Source organism: Monopterus albus, unplaced genomic scaffold (assembly GCF_001952655.1).
Source record: "Monopterus albus unplaced genomic scaffold, M_albus_1.0 scaffold20.1, whole genome shotgun sequence".
NCBI classification, from domain to species: Eukaryota; Metazoa; Chordata; class Actinopteri; order Synbranchiformes; family Synbranchidae; genus Monopterus; species Monopterus albus.
In genome coordinates, this window is record NW_018127900.1 from 2,985,292 (window position 1) to 3,008,719 (window position 23,428).

At 38.6% G+C, this 23,428-nt stretch overlaps 4 protein-coding genes across 4 annotated transcripts; 3 read left to right on the top strand and 1 right to left on the bottom strand.

The window, feature by feature from the left end:
* The first annotated feature begins 1,215 nt into the window (after nucleotides 1–1,215).
* On the top strand, nucleotides 1,216–12,173 carry dhx37 (DEAH (Asp-Glu-Ala-His) box polypeptide 37). Its single transcript, XM_020593769.1, has 27 exons — nucleotides 1,216–1,419; nucleotides 1,603–1,718; nucleotides 2,135–2,304; nucleotides 3,255–3,367; nucleotides 3,490–3,874; nucleotides 4,565–4,713; nucleotides 4,838–4,930; nucleotides 5,017–5,113; nucleotides 5,348–5,461; nucleotides 5,570–5,786; nucleotides 6,183–6,281; nucleotides 6,367–6,437; nucleotides 6,571–6,706; nucleotides 6,797–6,876; nucleotides 7,033–7,265; nucleotides 7,370–7,481; nucleotides 7,596–7,702; nucleotides 8,658–8,846; nucleotides 9,241–9,365; nucleotides 9,708–9,824; nucleotides 9,908–10,080; nucleotides 10,176–10,290; nucleotides 10,579–10,716; nucleotides 10,800–10,894; nucleotides 11,459–11,532; nucleotides 11,650–11,747; nucleotides 11,850–12,173. Exons 2-27 carry the CDS (start codon nucleotides 1,616–1,618, stop codon nucleotides 11,924–11,926), a joined length of 3,480 nt encoding a protein of 1,159 aa, XP_020449425.1. The 5' UTR covers nucleotides 1,216–1,419; nucleotides 1,603–1,615; the 3' UTR covers nucleotides 11,927–12,173.
* A 399-nt stretch (nucleotides 12,174–12,572) lies between these two features.
* Nucleotides 12,573–18,029, top strand: ufd1l (ubiquitin recognition factor in ER associated degradation 1). The gene is made up of 13 exons (XM_020593770.1): nucleotides 12,573–12,726; nucleotides 12,944–13,076; nucleotides 13,654–13,686; nucleotides 13,780–13,901; nucleotides 14,341–14,471; nucleotides 14,557–14,629; nucleotides 14,722–14,790; nucleotides 14,885–14,953; nucleotides 15,027–15,077; nucleotides 15,155–15,243; nucleotides 15,543–15,627; nucleotides 15,886–16,954; nucleotides 17,941–18,029. Exons 1-12 carry the CDS (start codon nucleotides 12,724–12,726, stop codon nucleotides 15,958–15,960), a joined length of 933 nt encoding a protein of 310 aa, XP_020449426.1. The 5' UTR covers nucleotides 12,573–12,723; the 3' UTR covers nucleotides 15,961–16,954; nucleotides 17,941–18,029.
* Nucleotides 16,925–18,911, top strand: cunh22orf39 (chromosome unknown C22orf39 homolog). The gene is made up of 3 exons (XM_020593947.1): nucleotides 16,925–16,954; nucleotides 17,941–18,108; nucleotides 18,780–18,911. The coding sequence occupies exons 1-3, from the start codon at nucleotides 16,925–16,927 to the stop codon at nucleotides 18,909–18,911; spliced, it is 330 nt and encodes a 109-aa protein (XP_020449603.1).
* A 3-nt stretch (nucleotides 18,912–18,914) lies between these two features.
* Nucleotides 18,915–23,414, bottom strand: mrpl40 (mitochondrial ribosomal protein L40). The gene is made up of 5 exons (XM_020593771.1): nucleotides 23,226–23,414; nucleotides 22,951–23,034; nucleotides 21,487–21,642; nucleotides 19,768–19,849; nucleotides 18,915–19,650 (listed from the first exon to the last, which is right to left on the bottom strand). Exons 1-5 carry the CDS (start codon nucleotides 23,285–23,287, stop codon nucleotides 19,423–19,425), a joined length of 612 nt encoding a protein of 203 aa, XP_020449427.1. The 5' UTR covers nucleotides 23,288–23,414; the 3' UTR covers nucleotides 18,915–19,422.
* Nucleotides 23,415–23,428: the final 14 nt, after the last annotated feature.

Here is a 23,428-nt window from a genome sequence, read left to right on the forward strand (position 1 = left end):
ATGGTGTTTCCTTTCATTTGTTGGGATTGCAAATAATCTTAAATGAAGACTGGATGAGAAATGGTTATTATTATCATTTGCTATTATGGTTATTTACATGATATTTGAATTTTTATTTCAGATGTAGTAATTTGTCGTTTTCTATTTACACATTGGGCAGTTTGTTAAAAAATAGAGAAGTTATTTTAGTTGTTCTGTTTTTTTGGAATTGTATTCTGATCTTTTAAACAAAATCCATGTGAAAGGTTTAATTAAAATGTACTCACACTGTTTGGCAATATTGTGTATTTTTTTTTAAAAATATACGTTTTATTATAAATATTATCTTATGATGCTTTAAATCAGTAAAAGCCTTTAATTGATATGCATGTTTTGGTAACATTTGTTTTAAATTGAAAGGGTCACTACATGATATTTGGATGTTTCATTGTAGATTAGCTGAAACAATATAGAGGCCATGCTCCTTTAAACTGCTCCACTATCTTAAAAAAATACAGTTGGCCATGATCAATTGTCGTTATATTGGACGAATTTGGAGAAAATTAAACGTTTTTGTTTTTTGGGGGCATATTTTGACAGTAGATTGAAATGGAGGGAGCATATGAACAAAGTTAGTGGAAAATGTAAGATAATGAACGTTATGAGATGTCTGGCAGGACTGGAATGGGGAACTGATCAGGCATAACATTATGACCATCTGTACATCTGTATGCGCTTAAATGCAACACTTATGCCTTAACATTTGTGTTTATAAAGCTCAAAATGTTTCAGTTTTTGGTGAGATTGTCATAAATGTATGAATTCAATTATATGTTGTACTGGACTACATTATATTCCCAATAGGCAGGACAAAAATATGCAGACACTTCTGAAAGACACGGGGTTAGATAAGAGGATGTAAATGTAGTCGTATAATGAGTCTTTTATACACACACACACACACACACACACACACACACACACACACATATATATATATATATCTATATATATCTATATAGATATATATAGATATATATAGATAGATAGATAGATATTCCTACGGCTCTATTATCGTAATGCACCTTAGGTTGGCTTGCAAACCGCCAATAAACACAATAGGAAGAAGTATAATGCCTAACTTTGAAAGGTGGCAGTATTGCAACACTTTGGGTGCCGGCCGCCGTTTAAAAACCACAGAAGCAGAAGATTATGACTCACCAAATAACACAAACCATTTGATGGTGTGTGCTGGGAATTGTATTTTCTGTTTATCTTTGCTCGGAACCTTTCTGACGAGCAACATTTCAGCAGCGGACAGTTTTAATGATGGACGCAGTCATGTTTACACGTGAGGCTTGTTCAGGGCTGAAAGTTCAAACCTCAAGTGCTTAACGTTACGTCTAAAATAATGTTGTTTCACCCATTAAAATAAGCAAGGTTGGTATTCGATACATTTTATAAAGGTTTAGTCGGTTGTGATGAAGTTAGCTGGTTAGCGCCTGCTACTACGTCGTTTAGCTGCTGGGGCATCAGCTTTTGCATTAGCGTTACAAGTTATCAAATGATGGTTTTGTAGACATATTTTAAAAAGTATACATTTTTTATTATACGAACTCCTAGACTTCAATTTAAAATGGGAAAACTAAGGAAGAAACACAACTGGAAGGGAAGACAGCAGAGGGACCCTCAACAACCAGCAGATGGACAGAAGACAGAAATTGTGGTGGAACTGCAAGGTATAAATCAATCAGGGGTGAAAAAGTATTAAAATGAAATACCAGAGTTTAAAAATACTTAATTGATTTATTATTGATGCATTAACATGTAAACACCATTTTATTGTATCCAATTACATTACTATATAACAATTCCTTGTGTTTTATGAGCTCATTGTAGGCTTGCAAATGAACTACACCTGCCATCTAAATGTATTGCAATAAAGAGTACAATATTTCCTTTTGAGCTTTAATAAAGTATAAAATAGCATAAAATTGCTCATTTCTCAGTTGAAGTCCCTCAAAGTGGTACTAGTTACTTCCCATCTTCATTGAAAGATATAAACCGGTCAAATCACTTGTCCTCTATTGCTACTTAAATTTATTAAGTTTGCTCCTCTGACTTCTCTGATGTATTTTTTTTTTTTTTACACCAGATGGAGTGAGGTTGAAAGGTGTAGATGAGAGCAATGCTTTGGTCCTCCCAGCCAACAAAGCCAAGAAGAAGAAAGACTCAGTGACACCTGCCTCCACCAAAAAGCTCCTCACTAAGAAGCAGAGAAAGGAACTGCAGAAAGTCCTGGAGCACAAGAAAAAGAAGGCTCAGGTGAGAGGCAGTCGGATGCTACAGGTTCAGCCAGATGTGTAACTTTAAGAAGCTTTAGCCAGAGGGCAAAATTTTAATCCACTTACTTATCTACAGTTTTAATCGCAATAGTGTTTTATTAGTGCGGAAATAAATTTTCAATTTGTGATCAGCAACAATAAGTAAGCATTCTTTGGCTTGAGGTTCTGAAATGTGAGGATCTGCTGCTTTTCTGTTTCATTTTTTTGTAAGTTGAGTGTCTTTGGGTTCTGGACTGTTACTTAGGAAAAATCAAGCAATTAAAAGATGACACCATTGGTGCTGGGAAATTGTGATGAATAGTTTTTAAGATACCTTTCGGCCATTTTATAGACTGAAATGTTAATTGCAAAAATAACTCAGTGATGAACCAATAATGAAAACAATAGTCTTGAGTACTGTTCAAAAATCATAATCATAGACTTAATAGTAAAATATTTATGCCAGACATGCCACATGTATTTCCACTACTGTGTCCTAAAAAGTATTTAGACAGCTAAGAATTGATCTGCAAAATATTTTTAGTGCTGGTTTAGTTTTGTAACCATATCAAAAACTAAAAAGTTGATGGTATGATCATGTCTGTAGTCTTTATTTATTACTTGACCATACAGTTTATGACTTAAAGGAAAATTATGCCAATTTTAGGCTCTTTATTTAGGTTTTCTACAGCTGCATGTACTTAGACAACATTTAACACTACTATTGAAAGTTGTCATACGACACACACTCCTCTCATTATTGTTATTTTTTTATTTATTTGTTTGTTTGTTTGCTGTAACTCACAAACCTATATGCCCCAACCCATTTTGTGAAGCATGATGTATACTGGATATAAATGTTTAGTCGCTCTGCCAAAACGTTTGGGCAACTGTAATACAAAAGACTACATCACAACCCATGTGTTTGGTTCCATTGTCTGTCCTGTCCAGAGAGCAGACATCCTGACCAAACTGGCTGAGGTTCAGCTGCCAGAGACTGAACTGAAGCTGCTGTACACCACGTCCAAGCTTGGAACAGGAGACAAACTTTACCAGACTAAACAGTAATTACACAACTCAGAACATCAGTTATGATTTACATAGAAGCATTATAATTGTTCTTTTCTCAGTGGTGAATGTGGGGAAGGTAGAGCTTGTCATTTTCATTGTTTGGGTCATTTTTTAGGTCACCAGATGAAATAAAAGATGGGGACCTAGGTCTAAAGATTAGCAGTATCAGTGGAGTGAACAGGAAAAGAAAATGGAAGGAAGAGGAGGAAGATGAAGAAGAGCAAAAGGCAGAAGAAAGTAGTGATCAGGACACTTCTTCTGATGATGAGGAGGAGGATGATGATGACGATGTGGATAAAACCATAGAGGTGGGAGAGGTTAAGGAAATCACCTCTGCCTGTCTGGACACTGAGGACAAACAGAAAGTGAAAGAAGAACAACAGAAAACAGAACAGGAAGGACAGAGTGAGAAGAAGACTTCAGATCAACAGAAAGTACTAATCATGAAGCCGTCACAGCCAGCTGTCTTCATTCCTGTTGACAGATCACCAAAACTACAGGTGTGTACTCACTGAATGTGTGTCTGACAGCGTAGAAACACTGAGTAAACATGGAAACTACAGGTATTCCATTCAGATTGGTGTTTTTTTTTGTGATGCTTTAAAACTACTCTACACACATTAGTTAAGTCCCAGCTCCCAGTTCCCTTAATTGCATCCACATTTCCCTCACTTGCATCTTTTCCTTGTGTTAGGACGTCCTTTTCTCTGATCCTTCATCTGACGCGTCTAATCACAGACCGATCTCCAGTAAATGAGTGTTTCAGTCTGCAAAAGACTTCCATGAAGGATGCACTCCTCCAGGGAGCCTTCTCGCTCCTCAGAGCAGTAATAAAAGCTGTGGGATATTCTTCATAATGGCAGACCAGGTTGCACAAGGGGCGAGGAACGAAAGAATAATGGAATCGGCATTCACCTAGAGTCTCATCCCATTTTTACTTGATTAGACTGTGTAAACTCTTAGTTAATGCACCTTTTTATTACCCTATTTTTGTGTATTGTGTTTTAATACTTTGTCACCCTTATGTGACTTTTTATTTTAAGACTAAGTGTTCTTTCTGGCTTTTTGCTCCTTACCTGACTCCAAAGGAGAGCTGCACAAGAATTCCTATATGTCTAGACTGTCTGTTTATGCATAAATGGCAAATAAAAATCTTGAATCTTTGAGTGTATTTGAATCTGTCGCTGTAGGAGGCTCGTTTGAAGCTGCCCATTCTGGCGGAGGAGCAGGTCATCATGGAGGCTGTGAGAGAAAACCCCTGTGTCGTCATCTGTGGAGAGACAGGAAGTGGAAAAACCACTCAGGTGCCTCAGTTTCTGTATGAGGCCGGCTATGCCAGGTAGAGTCTTCTCTTTATTCCTTTAAGGTTTCACGAGATAAAAGAAAATAAAGGTATCTATGTGGAGAGATGTTCATATGAGATATGTTGTTACCATCATCTTCCTCATTCTTGTGTCTTGCAGTGGTAGTGGGATTATTGGTATCACAGAGCCAAGAAGAGTCGCAGCTGTCAGCATGTCCCACAGAGTGGCCAAAGAGATGAACCTGTCGACACGGTAACAAAAATACACTTGCTACCATTATCCAGCTGGTTTAACTGGGGCGAGCTTGCTGCTGATGGAAATGTATGTGTTATCTATAGGGTTGTGTCATACCAGATTCGATATGAGGGAAACGTGACCAACGAGACCAAAATCAAGTTCATGACAGATGGTGTTCTACTGAAAGAGATTCAGAAGGTATCATCTTTACTCTCCACTGAGTTATTTAAAGTATAGCAAACAGGACAGATTATGACCTCCTGGTTTTCAAACTCAGCAGAGGTATATAAATATGGTTAGAAAGTCAAAAACCATAAAAGCATTTTTCAGTAACAGACTTGTTCATAATACACAGCACATCACATCTGTACGAGCCTTTTAATTGTTTTGATATCGCTGAGGTTCTTTCACCATTTCTGACTCGTCTTGAAGGATTTCCTGCTGCAGAGATACAGTGTTGTTATCATAGATGAAGCACATGAGAGGAGCGTGTACACAGACATCCTCATTGGGCTGTTGTCTCGCATCGTCCCACTCAGAAACAAGGTAAGTGACACAACTGTTGTGTTTAATGCTTAGAATTTTTAATGCCGGATTTACAGAGAAAGGTTCATTAAAATGCTGTCTCACATTTGCATGCCCCGCTCTCCACAGAAAGGCATGCCCATGAAGCTGCTGGTCATGTCAGCCACCCTGCGGGTCGAGGACTTCACAGATAATCAGAAGCTGTTTCAGACACCTCCGCCTGTCATCAAGGTGGATGCTCGCCAGTTCCCAGTCACTATCCATTTCAACAAACGCACCTCACTGGAGGATTATACCGGAGAAGCGTTTCACAAGACTTGCAAGATCCACCGTATGCTGCCTCCAGGTACACAAAGTCACATCCTAAATAAACTCAATAAAGAATTTCCATTAATAATAACCAGCATCATTATAATTCAATTAATACATCAGTGCAGTTTCATAATAAACTCATTCTATTATTTAAAATCAGTTTTTGCTCATACATGACCTGTAGGAAGATGGGCTCTCATTTAGTTTTGATTTTTATGTGTAGGTCTGTTTGTGTAAGTGTATTTTTAAGTAATGTTTTTTGAGGAGAATTAGGGGAGACTGTAAAACATTTTAGGAAGAAGGGAGACTCTTAGCTCACTGCATCGATAGCTGTGTGTGTTGAGATACTGTGGTGGGACGTAATCTGGTTAGAGCGGTTTGGGACTGGTCACAATGAGACACCCCCATGCTCATCTCATGTCTCTTTCAGGTGGTATCCTGGTGTTTCTGACCGGTCAGGCAGAGGTTCACAGTCTCTGCAGAAGACTGAGAAAAGCTTTTCCTTTCAGGAAGGGAAACACAACCACTGGTGAGTGTATCACATACCTGTTTGCCCTCTTACACTCTGACATATCTCTGAGTTTTTTTGTAGATTTACTCATCTTTGTGTGCAGGTGAAGACGAGGAAGCAGACACCTCAGAGGCAATGAGGAAGTTTAAAAAGGCCAAACAGAAGAAGACTGTTGTAGGTCTACTTTTAGTAAAACGCCTCCAAAAGACTGTAAATCTTTGTGTGTTTTTGAGTGTCATTAAGGCTGCCTCCATCCTCAACAGATATTTTTTGTGTTCATGTCTAAGAGAGTTGTTTCTCTATGCAGTCTCTGCCCCGCATTGACTTGGATAACTACTCTGCCCTGCCAGTGGATGAAGGGGATGAGGACAGGGAGGCAGGGATTGGAGATGAGGAGGATGAAGGCTCTGACCTGGACATTGGAGACAGTCCTGCTGACACAGGCAAATGAACACTCTAAGTGAATCATTCTTCAGATCCAGTTTCGTTTCTTTCAGATAAGTGTCCTTACAAACTTTGTTCTGTCTCTGTAGAAGAAAAAAAGGCTGACCCGTCCATTCCTCTCTATGTCCTCCCTCTGTACTCTCTGTTGGCCCCAGAGCAGCAGGCTAAGGTGAGATTAACATCCTGTCGCCACAAAAACAGATGAATATCATGATCTAGGAGAAGACATCGGATTGTTTTTTTTTACTAGAAAAGTGACATAAAAGGAAAAAACGATATAGTATCTGTGTGTGTGTGTGTGTGTGTGTGTGTTTGTTGACTGTAGGTGTTCAGGCCTCCTCCACCTGGTACTCGTCTGTGTGTTGTGGCCACAAATGTGGCTGAGACCTCCCTGACCATCCCTGGTATCAAGTATGTGGTTGATTGTGGCCGAGTTAAGAAACGTTTTTATGACCGAGTGACTGGAGTATCGTCCTTTAAAGTCACATGGACCTCACAGGCCTCAGCCAATCAGAGGGCAGGTAGAGCTGGGCGAACAGAGCCCGGACACTGCTACAGGTCAGGATTTTGAACCATTGTAACACTGTAATTACATAGTTGTTTTTAATCATCTCAGGGCAGACATTTAGAACTCTCCCTCTGTTCCTCTAATGTTTCTGTAGGCTGTACTCATCCGCAGTGTTTGGAGACTTCACTTTGTTCTCAGAAGCAGAGATCACTCGCAGACCTGTGGAAGACCTGGTTTTACAGATGAAGGACCTCAACATAGATAAGGTCACTGAAAATAGAACAGCTCAAACTTACCAGCTCGTTTCTCAGTGAAATTCAGTTGTATAAGAGAAAAAAGGTATTTTCATAAAAACACCTTTATATTTTCTGTTGGTGCAGGTGGTCAATTTTCCCTTCCCCACGCCTCCCTCTGCCGAGGCTCTTGTTGCAGCAGAGCAGTTATTAGTTTCACTGGGAGCTCTCAGAGAGCCGCCTTGCGCTGGAAGGTAATGGCCTGGCACTGGTTTTCCTTTTTCTGCCTTTACCAGGGTCCCTTGTGTTCTTGGATCACTTAACTACTTATTAGAAGGGTTCTTGTAATGTCTAAGGCTGTACCTAACTAAGGACTGTGCCAGTTGACTGTCAGTCAGCCCTTCAGTGTGACTATTCAACTGTATGTTCTCTTTCTTTATTTTTTAAATATATATAGAGCATAGACTGTCAGATGATCAACTGGCATGAATTTCACTGATGATTTCGATCATTTTTAAAATACAAAAGAGTGACAGGAACATATTTATGAGCATTTAAAACTCAATAAAAAAACAGCTGCATATGATACAGTAGTTAAATTGCAACCTCTTTAAATTGACAACATATAACGCACAGGGGAAGTATTGAGCAAACTGCTGCTTGGCACACCTAAATGAGGAGAAGACAACGACAAACTGCTGGGCTTGGGCTGCCTTCTACTGTAATGCACACTGGGTGACAAAAAATAAAATCAAAACAAAGACTTGACTAGATGAGTCTCAGTTAACTGATGGATTGCTCAACTAATGACTCGACTATTTGGGGACAGCCCTAGTAATGTCTGGTTTTCATTTAAATATTCATACAATGAAGCATGAAAAATGAAAGTTTATTGATTTATTTAATTTGACGTTACCTGAGATGGTATCCACTGGTGACTGTAGAACTCCTTAAGATCTTTTCCCTTTTATTGACGTTGACTGACAGTTTGTCAAACCAATGAGACTACCAGAAATGATTATTATTAAATTCTTATTATGGAAGTTAGACTTTGATCCCTTTGTGGCAGATTCTTTAAATCCTCTCATTGTCGTCATCCTCTTATTTTTATTAAAATTTTGATTGCAGTTTATCTTAGTTTACCCAGTGAGATTTGAAAAATTGCTAATTATCACGTCCCAACTTGTGAACTTTGTTTGTTATTGTCAGTGTGAAAGAGATGGAGCGAGCGCGGCTGAGCTGTCCCATCACCCCCCTGGGCAAAGCAATGGCTTCATTCCCTGTAGCACCACGTTATGCTAAAATGTTAGCACTTGGTAAGCAGCAGGATTGTCTGCCATATGTTATTGCTGTGGTAGCAACCATGACGGTCCGAGAGATCTTCGAAGACCTCGACAGGTAAGGGCACGTGTTTGCTGTAATGGTTTCTGTTGATAAACATGTTAAAAACTGGAATAGAGGCTTCCGGTGTGGCTCAGAGTTTACTCAAGAGGAGAAAAGCTCAGCAGCTTCTTGTTTCAGTAGTGCAAAAATTCACTGACTTAAGAGATGAAGCTAAAACTGAACTGACTGCTGCACTTTTCAAGCTCAGTCTTCTCAGAAACAACACTTGTTCCAAATTTCACACACTTCCCTCCTCAACCCCCCAAGCCTCTTCTCCCCTTTTACACAGGGGATGCCCCCCCCCCATGCCAGCTTGGTACCGTTTATAGAGAATAGCGTGGTGGAAAATTGCTGCAGTAATCTCTCCTTGAACAGGCTCAAATGTCTTTATTTTCATCTCTCTCCTCAGACCTGCACATAGTGGAGATGAGAGCTCCAAGCTTACTCAGCGTCGAGCTCGGCTTACCCAAATGAAGAGGCTATGGGCTGGTCAAGGAGCTTCACTCCTACTAGGGGACCTCATGGTCATGCTAGGTGAGCTTATTTTGTTCTCATTTAACTGAACTGTATTCTGTACATTGTAGGGAACTCTATTAGGTCATATGTTGGCGTTTAGAGGCCATGACATGGCTTCAGAAACGTAATTTTCTTCCAGGTTTTAACATGAAGCAGGATTTCATGGTGAACATTAACATCAGGGGGCACTTGATTTAACTGAGAATTGATGGATTGGGGTGCATAAATGGCTAGGACTACATTTTATTTGACAGAAACTTTACATACAAGATGCATTAATAAAAAACATGGACAACTTACAGGCAGAGAAAAGGCTGGGATTTTATTAAGTATGAACTGCATGTATACATGTGACTACAGGTGCCGTTGGTGCTTGTGAGTTTGCTGGCTGCACTCCTAAGTTTTGTGAGGAGAACGGCTTGAGGTTTAAAGCCATGGTGGAGATCAGGAGGCTTAGGGGACAGCTTACTAATGCAGGTACACATGTTCAGAAAACACAGAAAACCTAACACATATCTGCTACAGAACAACAGAAAATCATTTGTGTTCTCCTTTCCCAGTGAATGCAGTGTGTCCAGAAGTGGGAGTATTTGTGGATCCCAAGATGACTCCACCAACAGAGCACCAGGTGGTTTGCTTGCGGCAGATTGTTCTGGCCGGACTGGGAGATCATCTTGCACGGCGTGTGCAGAGAGAAGATATACTCGACCCAAAGTGGAAGAATGGATACAAGGTAAGCTGCACTGAGGAACATAATTATGATTTAGGAGAATGTATTGTACTGTTACTCTCCTTTACCTCCTCACTTTGATCTGTTTGTGTTCATAGACGCCTCTTATAGACGACCCAGTGTTCATTCATCCCACTTCTGCGCTGTTCAAAACACTGCCAGAGTTTGTCGTCTACCAGGAGATTATGGAGACCACCAAGATGTACATGAGAGGTAAATGAGCTTTGTGAAAAAGCCGGTAAGGTCAATAGTGTCCTGTAGTCACAGTGCTTTCTTATTGTTGACATTGAAAATTGTGAAAAAAGGGGCTTAATTGTCTTCACAGCATTTTCAGTGAGCTACTTGGTTTTCACAGAGTTAGGTGTGAGAATATTTGTTCAAGTTTTAAGATGTGTGGTGGTAAGTTAGTATAAAGTTGAGTTGAATTGTTTTGTTGCTGCTGTTACTCAAACTACCTTTGCAGAATAGTTTCACCAGGTAAATGATCTTTTTCTCTGTCAGGTGTGTCAGCAGTAGAAGGAGAGTGGATCCCTCAGCTTCTGCCTCAGTACTGTCATTTTGGCTCCCCTCTGGAGTCACCGTCACCCTGGTTCTGCTCATCCACTGGCACTGTCAGATGTCACCGTTCAAGCACCTTCTGTGAGTTCTCTACAGCTCAGCTGTCTTTTTGCTGAATGGCAGCTCTGCCTACATTTAAGCTATTTCTCTATCTTCTCCTGCAGTCCGTGTGGGCTGGCAGCTGCCTGCTGTGGAGATGGAGTATCCAGCTAGCTTGGAGCGTTACAAACTGTTTGCCCGTTTTCTTCTTGAAGGACAGGTATTGCAACAAAACTTTAAAGTTTTCCATTTCTGTTAAGCTTTTTCTCAGGTTTCAGCCTAATTACTGGTTAGCCTGCTCCCCTTATTGTTCATTTTGATCCCCAGTGGTTTTTATCTTGCCTGGGGTTCATATTAAAATATATGGTATAATCAATAAATATTTACACTTAACACTAAATCAGACATTTACATTATCACCACTACATCCAACTCAATAAAATTAGATCAAAATCAACTAATATTGACAAAAATAAACAGTATAAATCTGATCAACTCCAAAACTTAGTCAACATCAAAAAGTTTAAATTAAGTATAATGTCTTAGTGATGTTAACCAGTCTATATAGTTTGTCTGAACAACCTTAGTATGTGCAATTTCATCTACATTGTCCATTTTGTGTTGTCCCAAAAATGATGCATTTAAAATAATTATTATTTTATATTTTTATATAGGGAAAAAATCCATCATATGAATAAACTTTAAGACACCTAAACTTTGCAAAAAAGATGCTTTCATTTGACCAAACCTGACAGGAACACATATTGCGTCATATTGTTTACAGGTTTGTCCTAAACTAAAGAAAAATAGTGGCCACCTTCTGTCAAACCCCTCCATCATGCTGAAAACATGGGCAAAGTAAGTAAACACTTTTTCACACTGCTCTGCCCTGTTTGAGGACTTTTTTTTCAGTAAACCAATTGATTTGTTTCAAGGAAGGACTTTTATCTTACTCTTGTGCCTTCGTTGCTTTAGGCTGCAGCCCAGGACAGAGGCAGTGCTGGGAGCACTAGTGTCAAAAAGAATTGACTGCCGAGATGACCTCCTCACTGTCTGGAAGACCGAAGATAAATGTAAGGACTTCATTTGCTATCACTTATCTGAATTTGATTTAATTTGCTTTTTTAAAATGAGCTAATCATGTCGTTTTCTCCTGTAATTTTCTCCCCTTTCAGTCCTGTTGTCTGCATATTGCCAGTGGTTACCTGAGTCCATGCATCAACAAGTAGCCAAAAGCTGGCCCCCTGTATAAAAGCTTGCATTTGAAGAGCATAAACTGTGTTATGTACTTTTGAGCAGTGAAAAGGCTTCTTCAGACTCTGATGATTGTTTTCAATGATCTCTCAAAGTGCAACTGCCACCACACAACATGGTCTTTTCACTCATCTGTATTTTTACACTTGTCTATGATTTGTACAGTTTTGTCAGGCAAACAGTACTTCAAATAGAGGTCCGTCATGACTATCAACTTGTTTTTCAATGTGTTACTGTTAGTTATATATGTCTGATTTGGTCTTCATAAGACTTATTAAAACTGTAGCTCTGAGTATGGATGGTGTGATTTATTCATATTTTGTGCAAATGGTGGTTAGTTTACTAACCATCAACCAAATGGTTGTTATTTTTGACCCTGGCTTTATGTTGGGGGCCGTTTGGGACCAATAAGATGTCTCCCTGATAGTATTTCGTGATGACCATATAATATAGGAAGTATATAGTATTTTTGCACAGTATTGTACATATAGTATATTTCTTGTCAGTCCTACAGGTTCATGGGTGCAACTGTTGTGGGTAAAAGGTAAAAAAAAAATCATTTAGAAATGGAGAATTCTGTACAAATTTGCAGGGAACGTTTAGAGATGGCAAAACTATTTTTTCAAAGTACTGCTGTGATAGGCTAGTCGTGTCGTCATTTCCTCTTGTCAGCCGGTACACTTCCGGAAGAAGCGGAAGACAACAGTGGAAATTAATAGCTCACGATATTTTTTGCATAAGAAAACTGAAATTTTAATTTGAGCCTTTTGACAACCAAAGACCTGCGTTGTCGACATGGTGAGTAGCACTCTGTTATTATCCATCGCCCGCGACAAATTTGTATCAAAACAAGTTGTACTTGAAGGATTTAAGCTAGCAAGCGGCTAACAACAACTCGACGACAGGAGCAGAAATTACATTTATGCCCTGTCATGATGAAACTGAAGTCCTACAAACTCACGTATATGTATTGATGCTATGTCTTTTTATTAAACGGAACTGGTTTATTTCACAGTTTTCCTTCCACGTATTTGACCACCCGTTGACAAGAGGGTTTCAGAACCGCTTCTCCACTCAGTATCGCTGCTATTCAGTGTCCATGCTGGCAGGTCCCAATGATCGCTCCGACGTGGAGAAGGGAGGCAAAAGTGAGTATTGTTGTCATTAAATATGCCTGTACGTCATTCTTTCGTGCACTGCCAGCTAAACGGCTTGAAAAGTTTTACTGACTCTTTCTTTTATTGCATATACTGTTACCGGAACTAAAAAATGGCAAACTTGATTCTTTAGTTCACAATGCTTTTCCCATTTTGCAGCAGTCCAGTCCTAATGCCTCTTTGTCCCAGTCAAACCCTTTAACCCTGTTTTCCTGCAGTTGCCCACCCCCACATACTGTACTTACTTACTCACTTAAATGTCTACAAGAAAATCGAGTTAAGAGCGCATATGATGATAATATTACTTGCCAATGAATCGTCTGTGCTTTCTAGTGTTTTGTCTGTTCAGTTGTATCTGTCCTTTTGTCTGTTAAATGTACAAGCTAAATATCTAATTACATTAATCAAGGTGTCATTTTCTAAGTATATCTAGCCCTTTCATAATAAAATAAAAAGTCACAAATAATTAACATTAACTCAACCTCATGTGTTCAAAAACTTTCACCTGGCAGATAAGGTGTTCACATGGTCTTGTTTGTTGTTAACGTATCCACTTCTTTTTTTTCAGTAATAATGCCACCTTCAGCTCTTGACCAGCTCAGTAAGTGCAAATTAAATCAAGCACCTCTTCAGTATAAAGGTTTTCTATGAACCTTCCATGATTGTTATCCTTCTCATCATTTCCCCTGTGCAGGCAGGCTTAACATCACCTATCCGATGCTGTTCAAACTGACCAACAAGAACTCAGACAGAATGACACACTGTGGTGTTCTGGAGTTTGTTGCAGATGAGGGAATCTGTTACCTGCCCCACTGGGTGAGAAACAGTAACAACTTTAATATCGGTGTCATTGAGATTTAACTGTGCTCTCACCACAGTGATGAAGTACTAAAGTAATTTTCTGAAGTAGAAAGTAGAAAGATATTTATGTATACTGTGTTGATATTTTAAAAACTATGAATAAAAGGAAAATGTAGTTATAAATGTAGTAATAAGAAACTTGGATTAACCTCTAGAGTCCTGAGCTTTGGAAACCCAAGCTGTGCGGTCCTCATATGAGGACGCAGGGACTCTAGAGGTTAAGTATAACTGAGCTAATAGAGGTTTGGAAGAAGATGGAGGTGATTAAGAATTCCGAGTGACTGATAAGACTAAGACTAACTACATGTTTCTTGTTGTGTATGAAATTTTAAAGCCACTTTGTAAGTATTAGTCAGACCACTGCTGATAATTTGCTTTATTTTGTTTTCTGCAGATGATGCAGAATCTCCTGCTAGAGGAAGGTGGTCTGGTCCAAGTGGAAAGTGTTAACCTTATGGTGGCCACTTACTCAAAGTTCCAGCCACAGAGCCCCGACTTCCTGGACATTACGAACCCAAAGGCAGTGTAAGAAATATCAATCAGGAACATTAATTGCATCCTTTTCACATTTCATGTTTAACTAAGGTATTAATTTGTCACTTTGTCACAGACTGGAGAATGCACTGAGAAACTTTGCCTGTCTGACAACTGGTGATGTCATAGCTATCAACTACAATGAAAAGGTAAATAAGTTTATTCAAATGAGTGTTTAACTATTAGTGTTTTTGGTTTTATTTTTGTCCTGAATACCACTGCAAATGTGTGTTTGTTTCAGATATATGAGCTGCGAGTAATGGAGACCAAGCCGGATAAAGCTGTATCCATCATTGAGTGTGATATGAATGTGAGCGCCTCTGTTTTATCACAGACAACAGTAAATTATTCTCCTTCTTTTTAATTAATTGGAATTAATTATGTCTTGCACCTCTGTTTCTCAGGTGGATTTCGATGCTCCTTTGGGTTACAAAGAACCTGAACGACGAGCTCAGCACCAGGAAGAACCAGCGGTGAGGGCCAAACCCTAAAGTTACCTGTGCATGTTGTGCTCTGAACAATTTGATAAAAATCACTTCTTCACAGGAGGAAGAAGCAGATCCCAGCGATTATGCTGACATGGACACAGGATTCAGAGTGAGTACATGTCAGAGACAAACAAAGCAAATAATAATTGGAGGTGATGTAACTTCTAATATGTTTCTGATCCCCAGGCTTTTACTGGCTCTGGTAATCGTTTGGATGGTAAAACAAAAGGGATTGAGCCCAGCCCTGCCCCTCTTGCCCCAAGCGACATCAAAAGGTGACTAGCCTAAAAATTAAATATTGTAATACAGTGATTTATCTACAAGACTATAAGGTGCTGAGATTTTGGTTTTTTATGCCTTTATTAGACAGTAAGCAATAGAGAGTGGACTAAATCTTCTATAGGTTTGGCTGTAGGTAGGATGGTTAGCTGAATTCGGACTTTCTGTACAATATGACGTGGACACCATTCCAACATTCCATCTCAGGATTTCTCCCGCTTGTTGCTCACTCGTGTCCCCATGTTGTTTTATTGTGGTGTCACATGATACGTTCCTCGAATCTTTTGTCACACAGAGGCATTCCCAACTACGAGTTTAAAGTTGGAAGGATCACCTTCATCAGAAACTCGAGGCCCCAGGCCAAGAAAACTACAGACGATGTAAGAAATGTGATGACTTTATCAGATGTTTTAACTTTTTGACTTTGCTGTGCTGGTAGTATTAAGTAACCAGTAAAGTTTCAGCTTCTTGCTCAGTACAACCCCTTTCCATAGCACTTACTACTATTTAATAGATGTATTGTATAATTTAAATATTTATATTGAATTCTTGACATCAATTTCCTTTTTTTTTTTTTTTAGAGCTCAGGCTTTTATTTTCGGTTATACCTACTTTTAAATTTCTTGTAATTTTCTCAGGATGATGCCATGAACAGATTCATTGCCTTCTCTGGACAAGGACAGTCACTACGCAAGAAGGGCAGAAAGCCTTAAAGTATTGCAGGTGGAGAGACTGGATAAAGTGCACAGGCCCACCATATCTATTATCACCTTCAACAGCAAAGTAAAACAACTGGCCTTGAGATGGTTTTGTGTCTATGTCACTTTGGAAATGGAGGTTTTGCTGTTGAATAAGGATTATAGTATGTAATTAAAAATCTGAGTAGTATTTTTCTCAGCAGAATCTGAACTGCATAAAATACTCAGATGTATTCACAAGTCCTGGGTGGCTAATTTGAGCCAGGCATAGCAGATTATATCATCACACCACCAACACCAAGATTAATTTGTGAAATATGGTTGTAATACATATTTGAATTACCATGGACTTAGAGCATTTTCCCCTATTTTTCATAATTGTTGAATTTTTCCAGTTCACTTTATATATATATTGCTATCTAGAATCCCAGTCTTATGATAAATGGGAGCGATGGCTCTCTCTATGCTTTAAATAAATTTAATGCTGTTAATTTTTTTTTTCTGAATTATATAAATGATGAGCAAGTTCCTTTTTTCTCTTTTTCCTGGTTTATTTATAGACAAATAAAGGACGGTGTTTTGACACTGGCCGGGGCTAATAATTTTGGGATTTTTCTTGACTTCAGTTAAAAACATTTATTTTGGAATAAGTGGATGATTATTCATTGGATGTCTAGCTCAAATTAGACAATGTATGGCATGGAAAGAAGTTATAAGTAAGCAATTGCTACCTTATTATAAAATCAACAGAAATAAGAAATCTCCATATTTGTCTAAAAACAGACTCTATTGTGGGATGTTGGGGGGTGTACTTACCTTCATTGGTACACACTCCTATTGTTTATTTGCTGGTCAACCATTTGAACCCAAGTGAGGATTTTCACAATAACTGCTGTAGAACGGTGTGGTGGCGCTTTTGTTGTGAAAAGAAATTGAACCGGAAGTGTTCCCGTTTAAGCTAGCACAACTAATGTTAACCATGGATCGGTCTGGACAGAAACTATGGCGGGTAAGTTATTTCTAATAATTATGTTGCTCACAAAATATCCTTGTTTTAATTTTATCTGCCTTGTTCTTGAAATTCCTAATGAATAGTGAAGACTGTCAAATGTGATTTTAAAGTTAGCAGGGTGCTTGGCTATCGATACATTACCAAAGTCACCTCAGCTAGCTAGCAGTAAGCAATGTCAGACATGCCAGGAGGTTTTAACAGAAACCTTGGGTTATATGTCCGATTCACTGTTTGCTTTGAAATGTAGCTTTAATTATCACGTAAAAACGAACTACACGTAAACAGGGATAAGTTTATTGTAACGCTAGACCAGCGACTGAGCAAACTGTTTTAACAGCAACCACAGGGAGGCGCTGTCAGATATGTTTTTGTCGTTCTCTATTTAGGAATAAGTGTGAACCGTTATATTTAAAAGCATCTAAAACTATAGTGCTTGTTTTATGTCTTATTGTTACCAGATGATGTATTAATTCGGATAAACCTGTAAACCAAAAGTATTAAATAAGACATGGTGAAAGAAATGTCAGTAATGGAAATTTCAAAACAGCTCATTGGTGTGAAACTATTTAATGCTGCTGCTTTTCGCAATAATTGAGTTAATTTCATTCACTTTTAATATAATTGCAGGACTTTTGTTTCAGAATGGCCTGTTCACAATGCAGTTTTCCAAAGATAGTTTTGTTGAATATTTTCTTTTATATCTAATGATTATTTAATTGTCATTCATTACACCCACTTGAATGATGTTAGAATCTCATTCCCACTAAAGTACAAACTATAACAAGCAGAACAAGTTAAACACTCCGAAGCCTTATCCTTAATATGTTCTAAAAGAATATCCTGATGCTCTTATGACATTAAGTGTAACGAGGGAAGTGGAAAAGATGCAGTCATTCACAAGAAACAAAACTGATTAAGATTAAAATATAACTTGTATAAGTTATAGATCAGTGATTTATTCCTGCATTTGTCCATTTAAACAGCCACCCAGGGCATGTGATGACTATTGGAGTGAGTTCAGACACTGCAAAAGCTTGTGGAACCGTTTCCACCACTACTACACCCATGGTACCTCCCCATCCTGCCAGCAGTGGAAAGAGGACTACCGTAACTGCAGAGAGTGGGAGAAGCGCAAAAGCACAGAAGCAAAGGTACTGTACACCGGTGTGAAGTTGTTGATTAGACCTGAACCTTGGATTTTTCTGACACAGTACAAACAACTGCAATGACTTAGTTTGTAAATAGGACCTTTTAAAATAGCTTTAAAAATATGCAAATATTGCAGTTTTGTGATGCTTTGCCTGAGAAATTTTGTTTTTAAAAGGTGTTGAACTATCTTCATTTTATATTTATGAAAATACAAAACCATCTGGTATATGTCAGTTTTATTCTAAATACATTAGCTGTGTCAAAAATGCAAATTTTCAAAGTATTAGTTGTGATTACTGCCATCATTATTGCCCACCAAGACCTGAAATGGTAACATTTTTGATTGTGACACCACTCAGAAGGGCTGGGTATTAATTGCACCCACACTTATTTGTCATACAGTAGCTTATTCTGACAGGCCAAAGAAACAAACTGTATAGGGAATACAAACAAACAGTTTCTTGCTTTTAATCACATTTCCACATTCAGAATTCATTGTACTGTCAAATGATAAAATGTTGTCTTCTACCGATTAATGTTTAAGACCACCTTGGATTTGGTACAAATTGTTTCTTTCATCAGCTCTGCTCCTCACACTTTCAAATGCTTATGGCTTCATTTGCTTGTATGAAAATTCATATATTTTTTCTATATGTGTATATACATATTGTAGGAAGCGTTGCAGAGAAGTGAAAGAAACAGAGTGGCAGAGCAGACAAAGTTCACCCCAGTTTGGAAACTGAGGCAATACCCTCCCAGAGACTGGAACATGCCCCTGAACCAGGACAAGCCTCAGGACTCTTGAACAATAACAGTGAACCTGCTGTTAAAGCAAAGTAAAGTGAACATCCACCATATGCTGCATTTCATTTCATGGACAAAATCCTTTACAGCTACATGCTGGCCATTACTGACAGCTGCTATATATAAACATATGTACTGTATTGTTTTGGTGGCATTTAGTGGCCAGGATGATTTGGATTGGGTCAGTTAAAAAAACTGCATTTTCAGTTTTCCTTCATTATGTTTTATGCAGAGGTGTGACGGTTTTATACAGAGGTGTGAATGTGGAAACAATTCAATGCAGAACTTCCATGAATTGTTACATGTGATACATAAATTAACTCGGGGGACTGTAAGCCTCCTACTCTTGATGGCAATTCAAGAAAACAAAATAAAAAACCAAACCTGTACAGTGTACTTCCCATCTACACCAGCTCTTGATGACTGTATCTTGGCTTATTGAATGACGTAGAGGCAGTGACACACACACACAAAAAATACACCCAGGCTGCCCTCATAACCGTTTGTGTCCATTACTGTGTGTAAACTTTAGTGATGTCATTGAATTTTCCATCAGGAGCTTCATAATCTGTCTTGGGTGGTGTGTAGGCAGGACCTTCATGAGTGAAGGGAAACAGAAGGGGGTCTTGCATTAGTGCTGCCTGGTACAGCTCCTCAGACTCCAGCTTCAGCTCCTCCAGTGCCTCCCTCTGTGCTTTCAAAGCAAGTTCAATAGCCTGCACTTCAGCCATGTGCTGCTTCTGCACAAAGACAAATGATCAAAAAGTGCACTAAGTATACATGAGAGAGAGCAGATATCAGAAGCAACATTTTCTCTAAAAGCTTTAGTGATGGCGGTGCGACAGGTAAATGGTGACCTTTTTGTATCGACTCCACTCCTTCAGCAGCAGGGCTCGACCCTCACTTTCTTCAAATGACAGCTTTGGTGTAGAGCGTTCCCTTTGTAAGAGAATAATAAACACTAATTTGTACCATGTCAAAGCCAGTGAGGAAAGAACAAAGGCAAAGTATGTCAAAGAAAGCCAAATGATTCATGAAAGCATGGCCATAATATATTAAAATGAGTCATTTTAATGTTGAGTAAGCTGTGGCTTGTCTTGTGGTGTTGTTTGGTAGTCTTAATATCAAACAGCCAACAGAGATCTTCCTGTGATGTTGTTCAACTGGGGTTGTCATAGTTTAATGCCAAATCCATCCTTACAACTACTGTATGTCCTGTAAGGAATCAATACAATTTTTAAACGTGACTACAGAACAACTCAGATGAAGCCATCTTTTTATTCTAAGAACCCTCAAGAAATTGATTTTCACATATCAGATTGAAATGCAACTCATGAGTGGTTTGAACTCTGAGACTTAAAGGATAAGGCCGGTAATTTTCTATATTAACAGTATTTTCAACACTCCCCATACAGAGATTAAAACCAACAATGAATTGCCTCTACTCATGTCAGTGTGTCAGTCCTGGGTCGGCTTATTCATCTGTGCCACAGACCTATATTGTTGTTCAAAAAAAGATTAAATATACGTCAAGAAAACACAGTGTTGCGCCAAGTGATATATTTCTTCATTAGCAAACACCAGACCGGAGTGTGATGGGCTAGTGGACTGTAAACAAAGCACAGAGCCTGTGCAAGGTCTCACACATGTGCAGTTAACTCTGACTCATGTTAACTTCAGGAAATTATGGCCGCATGGAGCCTTTGGGGCAACATAGTTGGGTCTGGGGTTTTTTTAATGAAAAAACACGTTACCCAATGTAATAGTTGTGTTTTCCTTATGTGTTTTTAATCATTTTTTAACAATAACACATCTGTCACACAGATGAAGAAGCTAAAACAGTAATGGTAGCTGACAGACATTAACAGTGAGAAGAGGCAATTCATTGTCAATTGTAGTCTCTGTATAGAGATTAATGAAAATACTATTAATATAGAAAATCACCGACCTTATCTTTTAAGTCTATGGCGAACAGATGCAGATTAATTCTGGTTGCTGAGTTTAGATTTCCTGCTCTCCATTGGCTGCATAGCCCAATGCTAACCACAGATCCAGTGGGCAGAACCATCAAAAATGAGACCTTCCTTGGATTAATACTACTGCTAATTTTATCTGGTGCAACAGGAGCTTGACACAGACTCTGGACATTGCTAAAAGATGAGGAGTAATAACATATCTTTTCCTTCATCTTGCTTAAAACTGGCATTTTGCTTTATATACATGAAAGATAAGAGATATGGCTGGCATTTTTCTATATTTTCCTTAACATGAAAAAAAAAATTCCATGAAAAGGCCAAAGCCAACATGTCACCCTTGCCATTGTTCACTGATGTATTTTCAGTAGTTTAATACTTCTGATAAGCTACATGAGGCTTTGGATTCAGAGGCAGTAATTTGTTGATGTTAGGTTTTTTCAGAACATTTGTTGACAATAAAACGAATATTGAATAATGCTAGACTCGGTCTACATGGATGTTACAATACCCAGCAACGCAGACATGTTAACAACACCTCAACACATATCGAACCTGATCACTTGTGAGTGACAGTGTGGACAGCAGTGAAGTGAGCTGTACCTTGTTTCATCAAGGCATTTAGCTGGAGTGATGAAGTCCTCTATGGGGATAAACTGAGAAGGAACCTTCTCCAGCTTCTTCAGCCTTTTTTTCAATCTCTCTCTCAATTGCAGCTCCCTTCTTGGATCTGCTTTCTTCTTCTTTTTGGGCTCCGCTCTTATCAAACACAAAGCATAGCTCTAGGTAAGCATGTTTAATCACAAGATGCATTTTGACACAGATCAGATGGATAGATAGATACTGACACTGTCACTTAAGATACTGTCTCTGACACTGTCACTTAAGATACTGTCTGGGACTGTGGTTATCAAAATGATTTAAAAATGAACAACCTCAGATTACTTTCCCCAGTATACTCACCAATGTGATTTTATCACTAATTGTCTAATTCTGTTTCTGAGCATTTCTTGCTAAGAATAAATATCAGCTGTACAGTCTGAATTAAAAAAAAAAAATCATACCTGTGGCAGAATGCATTTAATAGAGTTGGGGTCTAACAGGCTTTTCCTTTTTTATTAAAGTCTTATTCTTTTTGATACACCATGTCAATAGCTGATTTCAGACATGCCTCTGTGTCGCCTTATTTCTGAAATGTTGCATATTTTCCGCTTTGAACTCTGAAATCTCAGAATTGACACAGTGGTAAGCTTGTTTAAGAAAGGGGGGCATGACAACTGTCAAGGTTCAAGAGTTTGTATTTAATCAGTTGGCTTTCTGTAAACAGTGGTGAAAGTTGTCTGATTGGATGTTGACAAAGTCTCATCCAGGAAAATTATAAAGTCCAAACCTTTTTCTAAAGAAAGTTTTATGGAATGAAGTTGACAATTGAAATAGTCAAAAGAAAGTAAACAGGTTTCCTCTTTTGCTGACCAAATCATAAAACTGTCATCTATAAATCTGACACAGTACATATTGTACTATACGTGTATAATCACTATGAATGAAATCATTCTCAAGCTTGCTCATAAAGAGACAATATGCACAGCCTGAAATGGATCCCATTGCAGAGCAGTATTGCTACATGTGATATTCAATTGTCTTTTGTAAGTAATTTGATTTCTTGTCACTAAGTGTGACACTCTTGTGATCACTGGTCAAGGTAACCACCAATTCTTATGAGCACATAGATAAGATAGGGCCACTAGACTGGCATTTTAAAATGCTGGATATTAGATAATGCTTTGTTGTGCATATTGTCCAACAAATCTGCAATAAATATATATAAAATTTATTTGACATGCAATAAACGTGGGACTGAGTATTGAGTAGAGTACATGGCACAATTACTGTTCTTCCTCTCTATTGTTTAAGTATGTGAAATAAAAGAAACAGTGGATTAACATTTGAAGAAAAGCTAATTTTGATTTCTGTTTTTGCAGGGCTCGTGTTAAATCTTTTCACTTTAAACATAAAAAATGTAACTTGTAGTCAAATCTTTGCATACAACTGTATAATTCACCGTACCTCAGTGGAGCAGATGTCTTCAGGGTCATCACTGGCGCAAACCAAGGACTCAATACAATATGGTGATGTTCTCTCGGCAGGAAGCTGAGCGACAACAAACAGAATACAGATCAAAACATGCCACCTATAGGAAACGTGCGTGAACGCGGGGGTATCTGTCAACCATAGAAATTATTCAACAGCACTCCCCCACTGATTAACCTTAGCTAAGTTAGCTCCTGGTAGCTACCGCCTTAGTGAGATAGTTCACATCTTAACCTATTACCGACACTTACCTTGACGGAGCAGTCTGTCGGAATAACATCCTGCAGAAACAGTGCGATAAAGCCAGAGACATGTTTTTGGTGTGAGTTGTTTCACTTCAAACTCACAACCGTGGTCAGAATAACAAAAATGTTCACATGCAGCTACCCATCACTTTGCCTATCTCATTACTTGCGCGACGGATCCAGACCAGCCGTGGAGCAGGAAGATGACG

Excerpts from the sequence above, each read along its gene's own strand:
- dhx37 (XM_020593769.1), top strand. The coding sequence starts at position 1,616 with ATGGGAAAACTAAGGAAGAAACACAACTGGAAGGGAAGACAGCAGAGG. Across the intron at positions 3,368-3,489 it reads AAACTTTACCAGACTAAACA|GTCACCAGATGAAATAAAAG; the intron begins GTAATTACACAA and ends GTCATTTTTTAG. Across the intron at positions 8,847-9,240 it reads ATCTTCGAAGACCTCGACAG|ACCTGCACATAGTGGAGATG; the intron begins GTAAGGGCACGT and ends CTCTCTCCTCAG.
- ufd1l (XM_020593770.1), top strand. Across the intron at positions 13,902-14,340 it reads TCTGTTACCTGCCCCACTGG|ATGATGCAGAATCTCCTGCT; the intron begins GTGAGAAACAGT and ends TGTTTTCTGCAG. Across the intron at positions 14,791-14,884 it reads TCATTGAGTGTGATATGAAT|GTGGATTTCGATGCTCCTTT; the intron begins GTGAGCGCCTCT and ends TCTGTTTCTCAG.
- cunh22orf39 (XM_020593947.1), top strand. The coding sequence starts at position 16,925 with ATGGATCGGTCTGGACAGAAACTATGGCGG. Across the intron at positions 16,955-17,940 it reads CTGGACAGAAACTATGGCGG|CCACCCAGGGCATGTGATGA; the intron begins GTAAGTTATTTC and ends CCATTTAAACAG. Across the intron at positions 18,109-18,779 it reads GCAAAAGCACAGAAGCAAAG|GAAGCGTTGCAGAGAAGTGA; the intron begins GTACTGTACACC and ends TACATATTGTAG.
- mrpl40 (XM_020593771.1), bottom strand. The coding sequence starts at position 23,287 with ATGTCTCTGGCTTTATCGCACTGTTTCTGCAGGATGTTATTCCGACAG. Across the intron at positions 23,035-23,225 it reads CGACAGACTGCTCCGTCAAG|CTTCCTGCCGAGAGAACATC; the intron begins GTAAGTGTCGGT and ends GTTGTCGCTCAG. Across the intron at positions 21,643-22,950 it reads AAGACATCTGCTCCACTGAG|AGCGGAGCCCAAAAAGAAGA; the intron begins GTACGGTGAATT and ends GTGTTTGATAAG.